The sequence below is a fragment of the Mauremys mutica genome, chromosome 1 (genome assembly GCF_020497125.1).
Source record: "Mauremys mutica isolate MM-2020 ecotype Southern chromosome 1, ASM2049712v1, whole genome shotgun sequence".
NCBI lineage: Eukaryota > Metazoa > Chordata > Testudines > Geoemydidae > Mauremys > Mauremys mutica.
The window spans coordinates 284928150-284948286 of NC_059072.1; the positions used below are offsets into that span (position 1 = coordinate 284928150).

A 20137-nucleotide genomic window follows, 5' to 3' on the forward strand; every position below is an offset into this window, starting at 1 on the left:
GATGGAATACAGGTAAGTGTATTGACTGGTTAAGGTGGAAGGTAGACACCACCTTGGGGAGGAATTGGGGTGGGTTTGTATGGTAAGCTTGTGTTTAGAGAAAATGGGGTAAGGAGGGTAGGCCATCAGGGCACTTATTTCACCAACCCTTATTGTTGACATTATGGCAACCAAGAAAGCCACTTTCATGGACATGTACAGCAGGGATGAGGTGGCCAGGGGCTCGAAAAGGGGTTTCATAAGAGCGCAGAGAACTAGGTTGAGACTCCAAGAGGCTACTGGTGAATTAATCTCAGGGTAGAGATTTTGCAGACCCGTGAGGAAGCGTTTCATGGTGGGGTGTGCGAAAGTGAATAGCCGTCCAGAGTGTCATGGAAGGTGGTAAGGGCCGCACGGCGTACTGTGATAAAACTGAGTGAAAACGCATCCTGTTTTAGTTCGAAAAGATAGTCTAAGGTGTCAGGGAGCTGGCAGTCTGGGGTATTAGGCATCTGTAGAAGCACCAGATGGAGAAGCATTTCCACTTTTGCAGGTAAGTCTTACAAGTGGAGTCCTTTCTACTGTGCAGGAGGACATGTCGGACCTGTTCTGAGCAGGCTAATTCGTGGGATTGAAACCATGAAGGAACAACACCTCCAGATGGAGTTTCCAGCGCTGCGGAGGAAGAAGCCGATCGCAGTCCTGGGAGAGGAGATGTGGTCTGTTGGGGAGAGTATGGGGAGGACGGATGGACACGCATAGCAGGTAAGGAAACCATGTCTGCTTGGGCCAATAAGTATAACCCGGGCCCTGTCCTCTGTGATGTTGCATAGAACCCTGTGTATGAGCGGAATCAGTGGAAAAGCATACATGAGGGAGTTGTTCCAAGGAATGAGATGGCATTTGCAGTTTTGAGGAGTGGCAAACAGGTCTATCAACGGAGTGCCCAGTGGGAGGAGAGCTGTCGGCGTATCGAGGGATGTAATTCCCGTTCATGTTTCTCGGAGAAGTGTCTGCTGAGTGTGTCAGTGGTAGTGTTGTGACACGTGGGCAGGAAGGAAGAGGTGACTTATGTGACGTATGCACCAATTCCATAGTTTAATGGCTGTTGTGCATAGGGAGCAGGGGCGGCTCTAGCTATTTTGGCACCCCAAGCACAGCAGGCAGGCTGCCTTTGGCGGCTTGCCAGCGAGAGGTCCCCGGTCCCGCGGATTCGGCGGCAAGCCTGTGGGAGGTCCGCCGAAGCCGCAGGACCAGCAGACCCTCCACAGGCATGCTGCTGAAGGCAACCTGCCTGCCGCCCTCGCAGCGACCGGCAGAGCACCCCCCGTGGCTTGCCGCCCCGGGCACGCACTTGGCGTGCTGCTGCCTGGAGCCGCCCCTGATAGGGAGTGAGATTGTGCTCCTCCCTGCCTGACAGTTCCGAGTTCTAGGAGATTGATATGCAGACACGTCTCTGATAGGGACCAGAGGCCCTGTAGTCACCTAAGTGTGCTCCGCGATCTATCTGGAAAGTGACCATGGTCAGCATGAGTACTGGGAAGTGTGGATGGAAGGGAACATCCATGCACAGGTTCTCTGGTTTTGTCTACCAATGTAGGGAGGCCAATACGTTCAGTGGCAGAGTTAGTGTTATGCAGAAACTATGTCTGCTGGGTTGGATGAATGTATATATGGAAATAGGCATCTTGTAGGGTGAGGGCTGTGAACCAGTCCCCCCCATACCAGAGCAGGTATTATTGTGCCCAATGTGACCATCCTGAATTTTTGTACGTGTAAAAACTTGTTCAGTTGGCATATATCCAATATAGATCTCCACCCCCCGCCTTTCTTTTGGGAGTAGAATCCTTTTCCCCGATGTTGCGTCATCACAGGTTTGACTGCATCTTGGTGGAGAAGATGAGCCATCTCCACAAAGAGAAGGTGCTCGTGAGAGGGGTCCCTAAGAGGGACGGGGAAAGGGTGGGCAGGGAAAATAGGAAAGGGATGGAGTAACCTGATTGAGCTATTTCCAGGACCCAGTGGTCCTGCGTGATCTGTTGCCAGACATGGTGGAAAGTCTGGAGGCAGTAGACAAATGGGCAAATAGGCGGCTGAGTCAAGGGGTGGTTGCGTAGACCCCCGACCAGCATTTCAAAATTGTTTGTTACCCGATGGTGGGAAGTAGTTGGTTGCGCCTGGTTTTGCCTGTGTCTAAGAGGTCTGTTGCGGTTTTTCCCAGTGCCATACGGTCTGGACTGGGGTCGGTGGTATTGTTGTGTGCGGTGCCTTTGGTAAGGTTGATACCATTGTCTCCTGGAGAGGGATGGGTATATGTCCAATGTGCGCAAAGTGCCTCTAGAGTCTTTCATAGTGTGAAAGATTTCATGTGTTTTTTTTATTTCGTTTTGTTTTATTTGAAAAAGAGGTTATCTTTGTCAAAAGGGAGACTCTCCACTTTGGACTGCAAATCTTTTGGGATACTGGATGCTGAGAGCCAAGATGACCAGCGCATCACCACTGCAGTGGTGCAGGCTGCTGGACCAGTCATGTCCATGGATGCTTGTAGTGTCATCCTAGACACCAATTGACCTTCGACGAGGACTAATTGGAAGTCCGCTCTCCTGTCCTCCGGTATATGGGAGGCAAATCAAAGAGCTTGTTGTAGTTGTCATGGTCATAGCTTGCAAGGAGGGTGGAATAAGTTTGCAATTCTAAATTGCAAAGTAGAAAAGTATAAACCTTGCGGTCCAGGAGGTCAAGACGTTTGAGGTCCTTGTCCTGCAGAGTGGGCCGGTAGTGTGGCTGCTTTGTTCCGTGTGTCGCTACATCCATCACAATAGAATTGGGTTGTGGGTGGGGTAAAAAATAAATCGATGTCCCTCATGGGCACGTAGTATTTATGTTGAGCTTTCTTGCATGCTGGTGGAATGGGGGCAGGGGTCAGAGAGAGTACCAGTTGGTTCTAGGAGAGCTCTCCCCATGGGTAGTACTAACTTTGAAGGTGCAGAGGGTTGGAGGATTTTGAAAAGCCTATATTGCGTCTCCTGGGCTTCCTCCAAAGGGATGTCCTGGCTGAGTGCCATTCTCTTAAAAAGTTCCTGGAATTGCATAAAGTCATCCATGTTTTTTGGAGGTGGAGGCATAAGGGCAACTTCTGCAGCTGATGGCGGGGCAGAAGCCAGTAAAACAGGGAAGAGTTCATAACCCATGTCTTCAGGAGGGGGTTCAGGAGCTCTAGATGTTGATAGAGCTGGGGTATAGGCACAGGACGAGCTTGTGGTCCGGTAGAAGGGGCGCAAGGAGGAGTGGTGGCAGGAGCCGACCACGGGTACCACTGAGGCCAGGGCACCAGGTAGGAAAAAGATGGGTCCTAGCCACTGGGGGACAAAGTAGGGAAACTGAGGCTGATTCATATGATGCCCCATATCTTGGGGTATATATGGCTCCGGTGCGGGGGAAGACTCAGGCAGGGAGAACCCTCCCTGCTGCTGTGTGCCGTTCTCACTATCAGTGAAAGTATCCAGGTCACATGGGGAGAGCTGCTGTTCAAACAGCGAGTGCTCCGTGTCCAGGAGCGGAGAGTCAGGCTTAGGGGCCACAGAGATATCCTGCTGATGCAGGAATTATTGCTGCTCCCTAGGCTGGTGTGCTGCAGAGTGTGAAGTCTGAGTGGTAGCCTGGAGTGATTTTAGTTTCACTTTGGCAGGAGCTGAGAGCCCTTTGTGAGAGCCCCGCAGGGGGTCTGAATCTGCACCCGGGTAGCAAGCAGGCTCAGTGCCAGAGGTGGAACGCGTTGTCTGCACCGGGTCCATTGTCGGTGCCGGGGAACCAGTGCCAAGGAGAGCTTCCCACTGCAGGAAGTCAGGTCCCTGCTTTTGAGCCCTGTGAGAGTTGCTTGTAAAGTGCAGGGGCGATCAGAGTTGCCTGCTCTCGGCGCTGACAGCACAAAGGGTAAAGACCCTGCAGGAGATCGTTTACCCTCGAGTGTCTCTGAGAGAAGACATTAGGGCTTCCTGTCTCTTCATGTGAGAGGTTGAAGCCAGGCTCCCGGTTGGTTCCGACAAGGGAGCGGGTTTACTGCCCTGCTCCATAGGCAGCTGCAGAGCTTCTTGCTTCTGCTCCAGAGAGGGTGAAGCCATGCTCCCGCTCAGTTCGGACCTGGCCGGGGAGCGTGAGGGAGAGGGTTTGCCATTGCCCATCACCAGAGGAGGCTGCAGGGATTTCTGCATGAGAAGCAGTTTCAGCCGCAGGTCCCTGTCAGGACGAGCCCTGGTTTTGAGGTTCATGCAGTGGACACACTTGGCAGGGACCTGTGTCTCGCCAAGGCACTGTACACAGCGTGAGTGTCCATCGGATATTGGCATAAAGTCCTGACAGGAAGCACATTCCTTGAATCCTGAAGCCCCTGGCATTATTGCACTAGTAATGCCAGGGGAGTGTCTCAGTGGGAGACAAACTTGAGGGAATTTTTTTTTTAAACTAAGTAACTATTCTAAAGGAAGGGAAACAACTGGGATGTTACTAACTAACTCTTTCTATGTTCTTTGTAATTGTTTCCTTCAAAAACCAGGGAAGAGGATCAGCACTGCTCCGAGTCCCGTCTTCGGCAGAGGATGGTTGAGGAGGAACTGAGGAGGGTGTGGGACACACGCACTCAGGAAGATTCCAATGGGATGGGAGATACTAACTGAGTGCATGTGTCCTGACCAGGCACTGCTACCGAAAATCTCTGATCAACGGCACGGGGACGCACCGTCACCTACAGTGAAGCACCCACAGGGACAGCACTCGAAGAAGGAGGCATCTTTTCTTGCATTATGTTCAGCATCTGTTCTCTCATTCCTACATATTTTCTCATTTCACCTTCTTGTATTTTCTTCTTCATTTCTGTTCAATATTCTCCACTGTATTTTCTCCTTCCATCTCCCTCCAAAATCTTACTTTTGATCCCCTACTGCTTTTTTCTAATTTAATTACTTCAGTCTCTCTTCCTGTGTATTTCTTGCACACATCCATCCTTAGACCTACACATTTGGTTTCAAATGTGCAGTTTGTTGTAGATATTTTTGCATTTAATACATATACAGACACTGTATAAAAGGTCAGTTCATCACAGTTGTCACATTAGCAACTACTATAACAGAAGATTCTGGTTTTTAATTCTGATAATACTATTGAAGACAAATCTTTACACAGAGAAAATTATTATTGCAATTAGTGTGGGGAAAACTGGAGGCTGAAATACACGTGTTCCACTTCTGCTGTGTTTTTCTGTCATTAATGGAATATCTCCTCAAGGATTGTTTCCCTTTAAAGAGGAAAAATATCTACCATTTCAGAAAGTTACCCTGTGAAAGAATGTTAAACAGAGCTATTGACTGACATAGTCAACACTAAAGAAGGCGTGGATTAGTATTAGTTTACAGAAGTATGGGATAATGCCTTTGCTATTCAGATTTGTGATGAAAACACATCTTAAAGTCAAACGCTACTAGCCTTAATACTGTGAAACTAAACCCTGACTTCCAACTGGTCTAGGTATGTTTGACCACTGTTTTACATAAATACATTGATCACCCCTGAGGACAGTCAATATTTGAAAGTATCTTCTGCTATGTGCTGCAACATTTGAAAACAGTCTTAGACATGGGTACTGAATTAAAATGGATACACTATTACCTCATGGATTTGCCCAGCTTCTTTCAGCCATTTTTGCTTGAGAGTTATTCATTGGGCTCCAGTAAATTTGGCTGTAATTTAATATTCCATGTAACTGTGTAAATATTTCAGACGCAGTATTTTATTGCCAGTTAAATATATCGTGCTATGTACAGCTCAGGGATTACTAATGGCACATACGCAGCTCTACAACATCAGGTTCACAGGAAATGAGAGAACAAATATCACCTATATTACTCACAAAAAGTTAATTAACTAATCATCCTTAGCTGCTTCATTGCTTATAATACAATTCTGACTCAATATCAGAGACCTTACCCATTTTTACAGGAATCAAGTGTCACTACTACTGCATGTTGCCTCTATATCCAACACCTGTTACAAGTTCTCTAGCCTTATCCTTACAACAGGTCTCTGCCCTTTCTTCAAACAGTGACAAGGAAAGAGTGGGCCCCTTCAGGTTGTTTATATGTTTCTATCAATTTGGCAACCTTCATTTACACAACGCTGGTTGTTGGGGTTTTTTTTTTGGTCATTTGTGAGACATTCTCGTGATAAGATAACAGCAATAAGGTGGGAACAGAAATTTCAATCCCCTTCAATTTGTACTACATAAAATAATTAGTACGCTATTCCTGTAATACCAATTATTTCAGGTAGTAATAGAAACAGAAATCATGCTAAATGTCTTAGTGACTATTATATGCCTAAAAATTACAAGAAACATCTGTTAGAATTTGGTCTTTGAAAGCATTTTGAAATTTTATTAAGTAAAAAAAATAACTATGAACTGATTACTAGAAGCAGAAAATGTGTTGCAAATGGAAGACATATACCATTTAGCTTAGTTGGCCAATGTTACTGTCCTCTAATATAGGACCTTACTCATCGTTACTCTGCAGAGAGGAAAGGTACAGAAAATAATGCAAGTGTCTTTCCTCCTCCTTCTCTACTCCCTGCTTTCCCCAAAGCAAGAAATAGCTCCCGCTTGCTTAAAAAAAAATATCAGTTCTTCATGTTGCATGTGGGCTTGTCTATTGAAGAGATAACCGTATCATTCAGGGACTTAGTGGTAATTTACAATTACGGATAATCTGATACTGAATTTGTATCTAGAGTTTATATGTAATCTGGCATGCATACCAAGAAAGTTGATAAGACTCCTGTAAAGATAATGTAGACTCTCAACTTACCAACTCCCAAAGGCACAAAATGTATTTTTTTAAAATAAGGTACCAGCACCAAAAGATTACAACTTCCGTAATGCACCTTTGCACCCTTCAGTATTAGCTTCCATTCCAGATTTCTCTCCCCACGTCTCTCCCATATTGTTTTATAAAAACCATTTGTTTTCGGATGGCAAGAGACCGAAGACCAAATTTGCACATGTATTCAGGTGACTAAAGACACAGATATACATCTAGTGGGATTCACAAAACAGCCTAAGTTAGGCGCCTAACTCCAATTGACTTCATGTATGAAATTCACTATAAAAGCCAATTAGTAATAGTGATGTTACCTAAATTAAAGTTATCTCAGCAGTGTACTTTTTAAAAGATAACGTGTGAAATCCTGATCTGAACATATAAATTCCTTCTTGCAGAAAGTTACTTTTTTTTCTTATATGTCAGTTAGATTTGGTTGAATAACTTTCAGCTATTTAAATACCAATAAGGGTCGACTGGTAGCACCATAAACCTCACTAAAAGTAGTTGAATTACTCTCTCATCCATTCCCAATCTATACTTTGTCAGAATTTTTCAGACCTCTTCAGCCTTTCAGTATTTCCAGCTGTCAACTAAACTGCTGTGGTTTTCAGCTTTTACAGCAGAACACTCTTACATAACAGTCAAGGTAACCAAACAATATATAGACTATGATCGCTTACAAAAACCACAAGATAAGCATGATACTACTAAGGATCACTGACTAGTAAGTTACCCTACAGAATGACCTAAATCCAACAATCTTAAGAATTTCTCTTAATCTTAATTATGAGAGACTTCAGATAAAATAAGATTTAATAGTTTAAAAGATTAATATCTATACCATTTACTCTGAAAAGCTAGATTTAATTCCTGACATGTACGTCCAAAGTCCAGAGCATATTTTATTACCTATAACTGCAAATGATTCAAAACTTAAGCATGTTACCATATGAACTTTGAATATTTTTACCCAATATTACTATGATTTATTATACTATTAGACAACACAAAGTGCAATGAGTTCCAGTCTCTTGACATGCGCATTCTTCATTGATATTAATTAAAATTACACATTACAAGGATTCAAATACCATGGACATTGATACACATAATTGGTATAATTACCAACTCTAAAGTATTAAAGTTGTAGGTTTTTATGAAAATACCAGTGGTAAATGACTTGAAGAGAAACACTCAATCCATGAAACCGCTAAGGATGTTTCTGGATTGTTCTGAAGTGGGGTTCCTGAGGTTTTTTGTTACAGCTGAAGTGTGACTGGGAAGCTTAATTACTACAATGAACATATATTTTAACCATGTGTAAGAAACATTTTTCCTTCTCATTTGAATGCAGACTTAAAGAACAGAAGAATGGCCATACTGCGTCAGGCCAAAGGTCCATCTAGCTCGGTAGCCTGTCTTCCGATAGTGGCCAATGCCAAGTGCCCCAGAGGGAATGAAGTTTCAACAATTGCACTTTAGTCTCAGGTTAAGTAATATTCTGATGTATAAACATGTCAATATCATTAAGTCAGTGAAATCTTTCCCTTTAAACTTTTCATTTTAAACTGAATTAAACTGTAGTTTCTCAGGTTTATTCTTCCCCATTAAATTTACCACTAAGGGGGATTTTGTTCTTATTTATGTTGGTGTAAATTGGAATAACTATTGAGGTTAACTACTATACCACTTGTAATCCTGAAGTACATGGCATGCATCAATTGCATAATTTTTGCTGTTCTACAAATTTAAAAAAGTATGAAATTGCAGTTCTGTGGTTCTTTGAATAGTTAAAAGTTCTATTTCCCAACTTACTTAAAATGTTTGCTCTTGTGAAAGTAAGGAGCTACAGCAAAACCAGCTTCCCCACCCAACTCAACCAACATATCTCAATCCTGTCATGTAAATGGCCACCAATGCATCATTGTGTAGTGGTTACCAATAAGACCAAAGTTTAAATTCAAAGTTGCTAGTAATGAAACAATAGCACATTAAATAACTGAGCCACTTAGTCATACATTTGCTTGATGTCTTTTCTTTTTAAGACAGATATTCTAGGATCCCCATTTTATGGGCATTTAATTCTGAATTCTCCAATCCAATTGTAGTACCCTACAGCAGAGAACCAGATGTAATTCCCAGAAGAGCTTGTCATCAATGCACCTTGAGCTGGCCAGATGGCCCCTTTCATCATTTGCTGGAGACAGTCTGAGTTTGCCTCCACAATGTTCTCAAAATGCTAAGCCAGGGAGCGAGAAATGGTACTGTCCCTATACTAACACACAGGTCAACAGACCACAAGTGCAGTTCTCCCCCTAACCAGAGATTTCTCTCTATTCTCTACATTAGTGTATCTTTCCTCTTTTCTTTTTCTGTCAGATGTTTATGACTGAACTATTGAAAAGAATCAGCCCCTCCTCCCTGAAAAAAAAATTAATAAAAAAAACCCAAAAAACCACACACACACACACACACAAAATTGGCTTAAAAATCACAAGATTTCTAAAAAAATTGTAAGGTTTAGATTTGTCCTTTTGTTTTACTTGCCATTTGGTTTTAGAACATTTACAGTACACTTGAGTCAAGTTTTTCAGGCTTTTCTCTGCAACCATGAGGGCTAGAAACTGATGTTTTTAAATGAAAGCTGAGATTCTCACAATCACATGACTCCAGGAGCCAGGGCTTTACTAAAACCACCAAATACTACAAGTCTTGCAATAAAACTACGAGAAGTTGATAACATTGTTCATGCCTCAAAGACCACACTTGGAATACTTCCCCTATTGATGCATAGAGGAGCAGTAGCATGGATGGGACTTACACCAGTGCCAGTTTCACTCTGCTTTTGTTAACTGAGCACAGGAATGGGCATCATTAGACCAGGATTCTATGCTCAGCTCAGCTACTGTTTCCATTGCAAACTGTATGTTTCCCATTTGATAGCATGTATGGGAGCAGTGTTACCAATCTATCAGAGCACCTCTCTCCCTGTGACATACTTTCACAGTTGCAGTCCACAGAGATACCTGAGCTGGAGCACCATTGGTATAAGTGAGAAGGCACTATGGGCAAGGTGCTCTCTGTTAGAGCTCTGTTCCTTTGGAATTCACTTCCTCCCTTAGTCCATAAAAGTTTGATAATCTTTAGTGTGTCACAAGGCCATTCTTTTCTCTATCTCCCATAAGGAGATGGGTAGTGAGTAGGGCTGGGTAGCAGTGAAGTGGAACTCAGGGGGAAAGGGGAGGAATTTTTGGGGAGGTTAATTAGATTTATATTTTCAGGTTATTTGATTTGATCATGGTACAATTGATGGGTCTGTTTATTTATTAATGCCTTTTTTAAAGATTGCCCAGGGTGCAAAGATTTTTGGATGGGTGAAGAGGAGCAAAAACACAAATGCCTTCTACTGCTATAAGTTACTCACTTAACTCAAGATGTAGAGTTCTATGCCATGGAGTTATAAGTTCTGAGTTATTTTGTTTTAAAATCTAAGAAATTACATCCAAGCCATTTCCCATCCCCCATGTTTAAAAAACGATAAGGTTCTTTGAGTGCTTGACTTCATAATTAGGAAATACCAAAATAAAAGTTGCCCATGCAACCTTAATTTAGCCCCTTTATATATGTATAAGCTAGTTTTTAAATAACATCATATACTTCATTCTGCTTTATTCAGTGCACAGAATGGACAGTGAATGAGGCAGAGGGTTGTCAGAAAAACAGAAGTATTCCACTGAGGCTAAGGCACTAATTTATGGCCAGAACCCCTTGTACTGAGGAACCTCACCATCAATATAATTTAATGGGAGCTGAAGGTACTGATCTGACCATTAAGTAGGATGAAGCCTAGTTAAGTATTGCTGCTCAGTATGTCCATGAACATTTGACTCAACTTCTGCTTAAAATGGAAGCCTATAAATTACTTACTTTAATTAAGTTAGTGAAATATTTAATTACATATTTCATTCAGTCCTTACAGAAGGCTAGAAGTGGGATATTAAAATTTAACATTACTCCTTCAGCTAGGGTGACCAGACAGCAAGTGTGAAAAATCAGGATGGGGGTGGAGGATAATAGGAGCCTATATAAGAAAAAGACTCAAGAATCAGGACATCTGGTCACCCTACCTTCAGCACAAGGTTTTGGAGCTTGAGATAAATTATTAGATTCTTTAATGCTAAGCTTTACAACACAAGAAATTATTTCATAAATTTTTGGCTTACTACCTTTTTTCCTAATTTATCTATTCATCAGCATTTATTTTGTATTACCAGTCACCCATTTGAAATAAAAGGTCTTCATTTTTTTAAGCAGTCATACACTACCGGATAAGCATTTTACTCTGACAGAGGCATTTGTCAACATGAGACAGACAATCCCTATTCTTGACCATACATAGCAGTTGAATAACTAGGAAGCCCAATATTAGAATCTCTAGTATCAATAAGAACATTTGAAATTTGACATCTCACTGAGGTAACTCTGGTAATTTTAAAGCTATTGAACTATTTTTGTAAGAACCCTGCTACAACTGGGAACAACTGGGTGCGTCATTTTAAAAAGAACTTGGTAAGAAATACTCAAGGTTTTTAAATAGTAACTATGTTGCTAAATGAAAGTCACTGAGCTCATGTTACACTCAAGCTGATATAATTGAAAAGAACCAAATGAATCCGAAAGGCAACCCAATGCTATTTCAGATTAAAAGCAATTGAGAAGTTGGTGGGTTTAAGAATAATACCATCTCATTTAGTTCTAAGTATAATAAATGTTTAGGCTAAAAAAATTGTAGCAATAAATTACACACACTGAAGAGAATGAACAGAGATACATATACATTTAACTAAATAACCAACCATGAAAGAAGAAGAAATGCACAAAACTCTTTGGGATGCTGTATGATGGATGGTGCCACCTCGATCATTTATTTTAGACATGACACATTGCTATACTACACCAATAGCCAATAATTTCTCGAGATTTACAGAAAAACTGAGCCATAAATATCAGACACTAATCCCTGTTCCCATCTTCACTGGCAGAAAGTCATTCATGCCGATATATTTCCCATGTCATACTACTGCTCTTCTAGTCACTTAACTGCCGTGGTATAAGAGATTTGCAATCGCCTACACATATAAATACCAGAATTTGGATAATACTGAAGCACTGAGCCCTGGCAACCCCCACAGGGTAGAAGCTGTGAACGGAGCTGAGGGACTGAAGCCCCGAGCCTCGGCATTCCCCCAGTTCTAAAGCCCTGAGCCCTAGTGCTATTGAGGGTCAGAAGCCCTGAGCCGACCTCCCCATGCCTGGAGCCCTGATCCCCTGCAACCCAAACCCTACATGGCTGAAGCCTTGAGGCCTTACAGGACTTGCTGTTTTGTTTTTGTCTCCACTGCTGCCTGAATGATTACTTTCGGTTCCACATGGTGTCTGGTTGACTGATAAATCCATAACTCTGAGGTTCTACTATATAAAAAAATCTTTGTCTCTTTAGGACAACAAAACTTTATACAAAACAATGTAAACAAGGAATAATTCATTAGCATCAAAACAAAATGCATACTAATTTGGAACAAGCTCACCTCATATGGTATATGAGAAACAGCATTGAAATTCCTAACATGACAATAACAGTGTACCAATTTGAGGCAAGTATATATACATACTATATATATATACACACTTTATACACACATATACATACACATATATATACATACACACACACACACACACACACACACATATGACACACACACACACATATGACACACACACACACAGGTGGAATTATATACAGTGTATGTCAGAAACCTAATATTTTTTTTAAAGACCATTTAGAGAGAGTCACTTATTCAGCACATACTGCTAATCTGCTGACAACCTTATTATTTTATCTGGGAACTCTCTGCAAGAGACTGCCTTGCCTCCAGGGTGATTGCATGAAATTTGATCAACTTTCTGATGAAGAGTTATCCTAGTGTAAAGCTCTATCAGAAGTTTGGCAGGAAATGACCACTCACTCACTCTCTCCTAACTTAAGTTTTAAGTGTGCCAAAATTTGCCAGGATATTCAATTTACTGCTTTACGATGTGGTCAAACTGAAATGTCTGAGCATTTTAGACATATTATAGAGCTATCATATGATACAGGTCATACAGAAAGTTGAATTTGTATTGAATCAAATTAAAAAAGCATGACGGTATGGTATGCAAGTATTTCTATTCTGCTCTAATCTTTCTGTATACTCGTACGTGAATCATAAAAATGATCAATGGTTAAACCTACTTTTCCTACTAATTGAATAGATGCGGCCCTGTTGCATGGTGGGGTTAAGATACTACTTTACATTACTATATGACACACCCATATTTGATCCCACTTTTCTTTCTCCAGGAACTAGGAGAGGAACTAGGGGTGTTAAAGGAAAAGTTCTCAAAGACAATTAAAAGGAAGGATAGACAAGTGGTTAGAGAACTAGCCTAGGACTTGGGATTTGGGAGATTTGGGCTCAAGTCATAGAATCGTAGGACTGGAAAGGACCTTGAGAGGTTAACTAGTCCAGTTCCCTGCACTCATGGCAGGACTAAATAAAAACTAGACCATTCCTGACAGGTGTTTGTCTAATCTGTTCTTAAAATCTCCAATGATGGAGATTCCACAATCTCCCCAGGTAATTTGTTCCAGTGCTTAACTACCCTGACAGTAAGAAAGTTTTTTCTAATGTCCTTCCTAGGCAGTCATTTCCCATTTTGTATGTGTGCAATTGTTCTCCATAAGTGGAGTACTTTGCTGTTCTCCTTACTGAATTTTATCCTATTTACTTCTGACCATTTCTCCAGTTTGCCCAGATCATTTTGAATTTTAATCCTATCCTCCAAAGCACATGGTATCATCCAAAAACTTTATAAGTATGCTCTCTATGCCATTATCTAAATCACTGAAGACGATATTGAACAGAACTGGACCCAGGACCGATCCTTTTGGGACCCCACTCAATATGCCCTTCCAGCTTGACTATGAACCACTGATAACTGGTTGGAAAACTGTTCCAGAGAGTACACCTCTACCTCGATATAACGCTGTCCTCGGGAGCCAAAAAAATCTTACCACGTTATAGGTGAAACCATGTTACATTGAATTTGCTGTGGTCCACCGGAGTGCGCAGCCCTACCCGCCCCCGCCACCAGGAGCACTGCTTTACCACGTTATATCTGAATTTGTGTTATATCGAGGGAGAGGTATATAATGCACCCACCGTATAGTAGCTCCATCTAGGTTGTATTTCCCTAGTTTGCCTATGAGAGGTTCATGCTAGACCAGCGTTTCTCAAATGTGGCCGCCAGGGGCTTTTTTTTTGTGGCCACAGCCTCCTGGGCTGTTATTGGGAGAGTGGGGGGGACAAAGTAGCAGTCCCTCCCTGTTGCTCCTGGATGCACCGCCTTGGTGTTGATTGCTGCTGCTGCTGCCGCCAGCAGTGGTTGGACCCTACTCCCCCTGTGGAGGCACCTGGGGCACAATGCTGGAGGACCAGGCAGCCACTGAGTTCCCCACCTTCCCAGGGGTGGTGGGGTTCAGGCTTTGGGCTTCAGCCATGGGGTGGCGAGGCAGTGGGGCAGGAGGCTCTGGCCACAGGACTTTGGGCTCCAGCTCCCCCACCCCATCTCCCCCAGGGCTTAATTTTACTCAGCCCTGTCAAGCCTTGGGACAATCTGCTGTGAAAAGTGATATTAACAAACATACAAGTATCACTTTTCACAGCAGACTTACTAGCTAGCAATTAATAAATTACAACAATTTGGACGTGTATATGTGCATATTTAACTGTTTTTCCTAAAGCGAATTAAGTGTGAGTGGCCACCAGCAAAAGTTGTTAGCTGCACTCTGAGGCCACCAAAAATTGTGTCTTGAGAACCGTGTTAGACAGTATCAAAAGCCATACTAAAGTCAAGATGCATCACACATCTGTTGCTTCCCCCCTCCACTCCGCACCCATATGGCTTGTAACTCTGTCAAAGAAAGCTATTAAGTTGGTTTGACATGATTTGTTTTTGAAAAGTCCATGCTGACTGTTACTTATCACTTTAAGAACATAAGAATGGCCAGACTGGGTCAGACCAAAGGTCCATCTAGCCCAATATCCTGTCTTCCGACAGCGGCCAATGCCAAGTGCCCCAGAAGGAATTAACAGAACAGGTAATCATTTAGTGATCTATTCCTTGTTGCTCATTTCCATATCTTTTCTGTGTTTGCAAACTGATTGCTTGATTATTTACTCCATTTTTGGGTAACAAAGTTAAGCTGACTGGTGTGGAAGTCCCTGGGCTCTCTATATTTCCCTTTTTATAGATGGGCACCATATTTGCTCTCTTCCAGTCCTCTGGAATCTCTCTCGTCTTCCATGAGTTTTTGAAGATAATTGCTAATGGCTCAGATACATCCTGGAACTCTCAAGGAGCTGACTGAGGAGGTATTTCATCAGGCCCAGGTGACATAAAGACATCTAAATTGTCGAAGTAATTTTAAACTTGTTCTTTCCCAATTTTATCCTCAGACCCTACCTCATTTTCACTGGCGTTCACTATGTTAGAGGTCCCAGTCATTACTAACCTTGTTGGTGAAAACTGAGATTTCCTGAGAGACTTTGGACAAGGCACTTAGACACACTGTGCCTTAGTTCCCTATATGTAAAATGGGTCTAACACTACTGCCCTATCACACAGGGGTGTTTGAGAATAAATACATTAAAGACTGACATGCTCAGGTATCACAGATACTAATGGGTGCCATATAAGTACGTCTTTCATTTCATGGCTGACCACCACCACCCAGGCACGCCTGCTACTTTTGTGACTTGTGCTTAGTACTCAGACAAGTTGGACAACATACCTTGCACAACAGTTTGCTAGCTTACTATCTGACCTCCCTCAGGTTTCAGATTGTCAGAATTTACTTTGCTGAAGACTGACTAATCACACACCATTTAAAATTACTCTTAGCTAGATTTTAAAATCAATCTAGACTAAAATAGGGATTTGGAGACTTGTGAATAATTACAGTAAGGCAGAGTTTACAAACATCTTAGCTCCTTGCACTGCATAAAGTCACTCAAGAAGTATGCCAACATTTTGAAACGCAGCAGCTAAATCATCATCCACAAAATCATCAGACCAAATAAATCCTCAAATATTTTAGAAGCATCTTGCTATCATAAGCACAAGAGTTTAATCCTGAATTAAGTTTCATTTTGCAATGGACATGAAGAACATTTCAGCATATTCCCACGCAAGCAATCGATACGAGAATCTTCCAAATTGAAAAAGCTGGGTTGTTTCACACTTTTTCCTCATCACCTTTACAAAAAAATTGTTTTTTAAAATAAAAATAAAAAATAAATACATAAAGGGTTCCCACCAACTCAATCAATTCTACAAAATCGAAGGACATTTGTATTCAGTAAGTATCCTAGAATTTAAGCTAGTCAATTTCTGTCCCCACCCATTGTCCCCTTTCCCCTACTGGAATTGAACAAAGGTGCCAAGCACTACAAAGCTAAATAGCCCAAGGAAAGATTTGCTGCATGCCATATTTACCTTAGTAACACCTGTTAACTACCGAGTTCTTGGAAGCTTATTAAGGGCTCTATCCTTTTCTCACTGAAGTTAATAACAGAACTCTCATTCAAATGAGAAAAGCCTGAGTCCTAAAGTTATGGGAAGCTATGAGTTATATTGCAAGAACAAACATGTCTATTTCATGGGAAAATACTGTCATCTATAAACATAACAATTACTCTGAGTGTAATCCAACATCTAGTGGCCTGAATACATTGTACTTCGTTCCTGTTTCTCTCCCCACTCTGAAGTGTGACGTTCAGTAACAAACCTTTGAATTGGAGAGAAGTGTGGTCCTTCAAAAATACAATACTCATACCCCACAGCAACTCATCTGAATGCCACAAATTACTAGTCTAATCCTTGAAAAAAATTTTAAACTACTGATTTCAAAATTTAAACAAATAAATCAAGAAATATTTTTAAAATCTATTTTAGCACCTTCTGGTTATTATAGTACACAATTCACCTACAGAGTTTATTCTAAAATTAAATTGTAACAGAACAGTTTCTGCTTCACATCTTTAAACACTAAATATTAATTAGCAACCCAGTATACTGGTAGGTATAAAAATACTAATTTTAAATTACAAAGTAAGGTTCTCTACAGGATATATTCGCACTAATTATATCAGACCTAACCTAATAATTTTAACAAAGCTAAGACCATTCTGAGCTACACTGCTTCAAAATTGCTCTGTTGCTAGCTGTTTTAAGCAAGAATTTTCTAGTCAAACATTTTAAAAAACTCTGACTGTAAAACATATTAGCTAACTTTAAAAATATTAAGTGGAAAAACTTACTTGACAGTAACTCGACTGGACAAATCCTGAAGATCACCAGGATGAAAAAGCTGAGCTTCTTTCAATCCAATATTTTCACAAGCTTTCAGAAAAACATTTATATTATCCTGTGAAGAAAAGTGGAAAGTGATTGCTTAGTTAAGCAGCACTGAGCAGGTATTGCAAGTTGATTAGTATGAATGTCTAAGTTTCAAAGTCCAGCTCATGGAAAGAAAAAAAAAAAGCAATCTTCCAGATCATAAATACTAGCAATATTTCATATACGTGGCTGGGCTAGTTGCAATCTTTGTGACTGACACACACGTTAAAGATTACCTGGTATAAGGCAAGTGGCTAGCCAGTAGGCAGTAATCTGCACTTTGATGTCAGTTCTGCTCTACAAACAAACGCCCTCTTTCTAGCTTTGCACGACAAGCCTCACCTCTCGCCTTTAAAAATAACTCCAGCTACTGACATTCACCCACCCAGAAACTGTTGGCAATGGAGGAATAAGAGGAGGAACATTCTGTTTCTATGATTACAGATTACAGAATGATTGTGGAATACGGCACCTGGAATCTGGGTTTGGTTGCTGAGCAGGCTCTTGAGAGAGAGAGAGAGAAACCAAACTGCATGATCAAGGAAGCAGCAAAAATATTTTTTTATAGTATGGCACTATAAAATATAGGAGCGGTACAGTATTCACTCATTGCACCTGCTACAGACAACTGCCTAGTAAAGACAGGGTAACCAATACAGAACTGTAAAGATTGCACAATTCATTAATTCACTTTCTACTTCATAATCAACAAGCAATTTACAAGAAATTCCTTCTCGTTAATATTGAACACTATTATATAAACAGAAGAATTTCCCTTTGCACACACTTCACAACTCAACATGGGAAAAAGGGTTACAGGAGAGGGGAGGCTAATGTTACTTAATTCATAAGCTAATATAGCTATGTCATTCAAAGTTTCTGTACTTAAAGTACTAGGTCAGACTTTGCACAGTCTGTAAAACAGCCATTTCATCAACTCAGTACCATCTTAAAACAGCCTTTCCCCCTTTTTGCTCTCCCTGGAAGCAAGAGCTCAATAATTTACATTATAAAAGCTCCCCCCCCCACCCCACTTTAAAAAAAAAAGTGTCAGTAGAATCGAATACAAAGCAGTTTAATAAGTGAACTACAGTTTTTGTAGGTCTTTAGACTCTAGTAGGTCTTAGCATATTTATTAATGGATAAATTCAAGCTTCATTTCAGGAAAATGCTTGTATAACATTTAACATGTAGACAGTGTTATATTATATTGTAAATGGTGTCCCTAGCCTCTGTTCGTCAGAGGATGGAGATGGATGGATGGATGGCAGGAGAGAGATCACTTGATCATTGCCTGTTAGGTTCACTCCCTCTGGGGCACCTGGCATTGGCCACTGTCGGTAGACAGATACTGGGCTAGATGGACCTTTGGTCTGACCCGGTACGGCCGTTCTTATACCATATGTCATAGACCCCAATCTTCACTGGACATGGAGGCCCATGGAATCAGAAGCATAATGCCTCCAAGTGTAGGCTGTTCCCCTATTGCAGAGGGGAGAGGGTGGAATCAGGGGAAAGAGCGGCACACTGGCATAGGCACAGGAACGAAGGGTGAGGGAGGTGCTGCAGCACCCCGAGCTCTAGGCCCTGACTGCCAGCCCCAGGCAAACCCCCAGCTGCGGCCTGAGCCTTGGCACCCTTACCCTTGTCCGTGTCCCCCCTTCCGGAGCCATGGCTCTGGGGGTGGGAGGGGCATGAGGTAAAAAGTTTGGGGACCACTGCTTTAGAGTTTCCTTAGCTGGCTTTCAGCACCACCACTATAAAAAGTGTTCATTGCCACTGCACAGTTGGGAAGAGGCAGGGCCATAATCACAACCCTGCCCCCACCCCCCCACCCCTCAACTGAGTGTGCTGCTGAACAAGCAGTGATATTATAGCTGCCTCTTGGGTGGGTGTACTGTGAGGAAAGGCTCTCATGCTCTCTCTCCTCCATCCAGTGCACCCACATAAGAGGCAGCTTCAATCTGGCGCCTGAGGTGCACTGCCAGTTTGTTCAGGCCTACAAATTTATTTAAATCAGACAGGAAGGCAAACTTATCGAAACTCAGAGCATACCTTTGCCTTCAGTGATTTTTATAAACTGAATGGGGCCTCAAAAGCGTCAATGAAATGGGGAACACACACTGTACATTGGCCTGTAGAATGCTTCAGGGACAGAAGTGTCCAGAAAGGACCCCATTACCCTGAACAGTACAACAGCTGGAAAGAGTAACCATGAGGCACTCTGTTTGAAGAATGACACTGAAAGATAGGAGGAGCTGAGAGACTAGACAACTAAACTAGGAATTGTTTAAAGGCCTAGGGAGTCCAAGAAAAGCAGGGGATAAAACTATTACTGAGCTTCTGTGAAAGAATGAGCAGTTACCCTGGGGGTGGGGCTGGCGTCATAAGGGTGCACTCAGGAGTTGAACAAAGGTGGCATCTTTTCACTGGGTGGAGATACAAAAATCAGAAGAGAAGAATCCAAAATTACTGGATTTTCCAAATAAAATGTGAAATGGGATCAGAATGTGCAGATAAGCAAGGAAGGAAGGGGTCAGAGAAAAGAAAATTGGGTCTTGCTGACAATTGGGTCTTGCTGACAAACAGAAAAGCCAAAGTTGCTGGTTAGGTTGAGAGAGGAGAAAAGCTGTGTACACACACAAAATTAATTCTGAAGAAGCTGGACGATATTTATTCATGACAACGACTCAAAAAGTAACAGCAAAAAAATGTTTTAGGACATCAGAAGCGGGAAGCCTGCTAAACAGCCAGGGGGGCCACTGGATGATCAAGATGCTAAAGGA

The 20137-nt window shown here is 41.9% G+C and overlaps 1 protein-coding gene across 1 annotated transcript in view; it reads right to left on the bottom strand.

Annotated features, from left to right (window-relative positions):
• LMO7 (LIM domain 7) overlaps positions 1 to 20137 on the bottom strand; it is a 188383-nt gene that overhangs the window by 76285 nt on the left and 91961 nt on the right. Inside the window, exon 5 of the mRNA XM_045011401.1 lies at positions 17273 to 17379. Coding sequence (XP_044867336.1) covers positions 17273 to 17379 — 107 coding nt within the window. The remainder of the gene's footprint in view (positions 1 to 17272; positions 17380 to 20137) is intronic.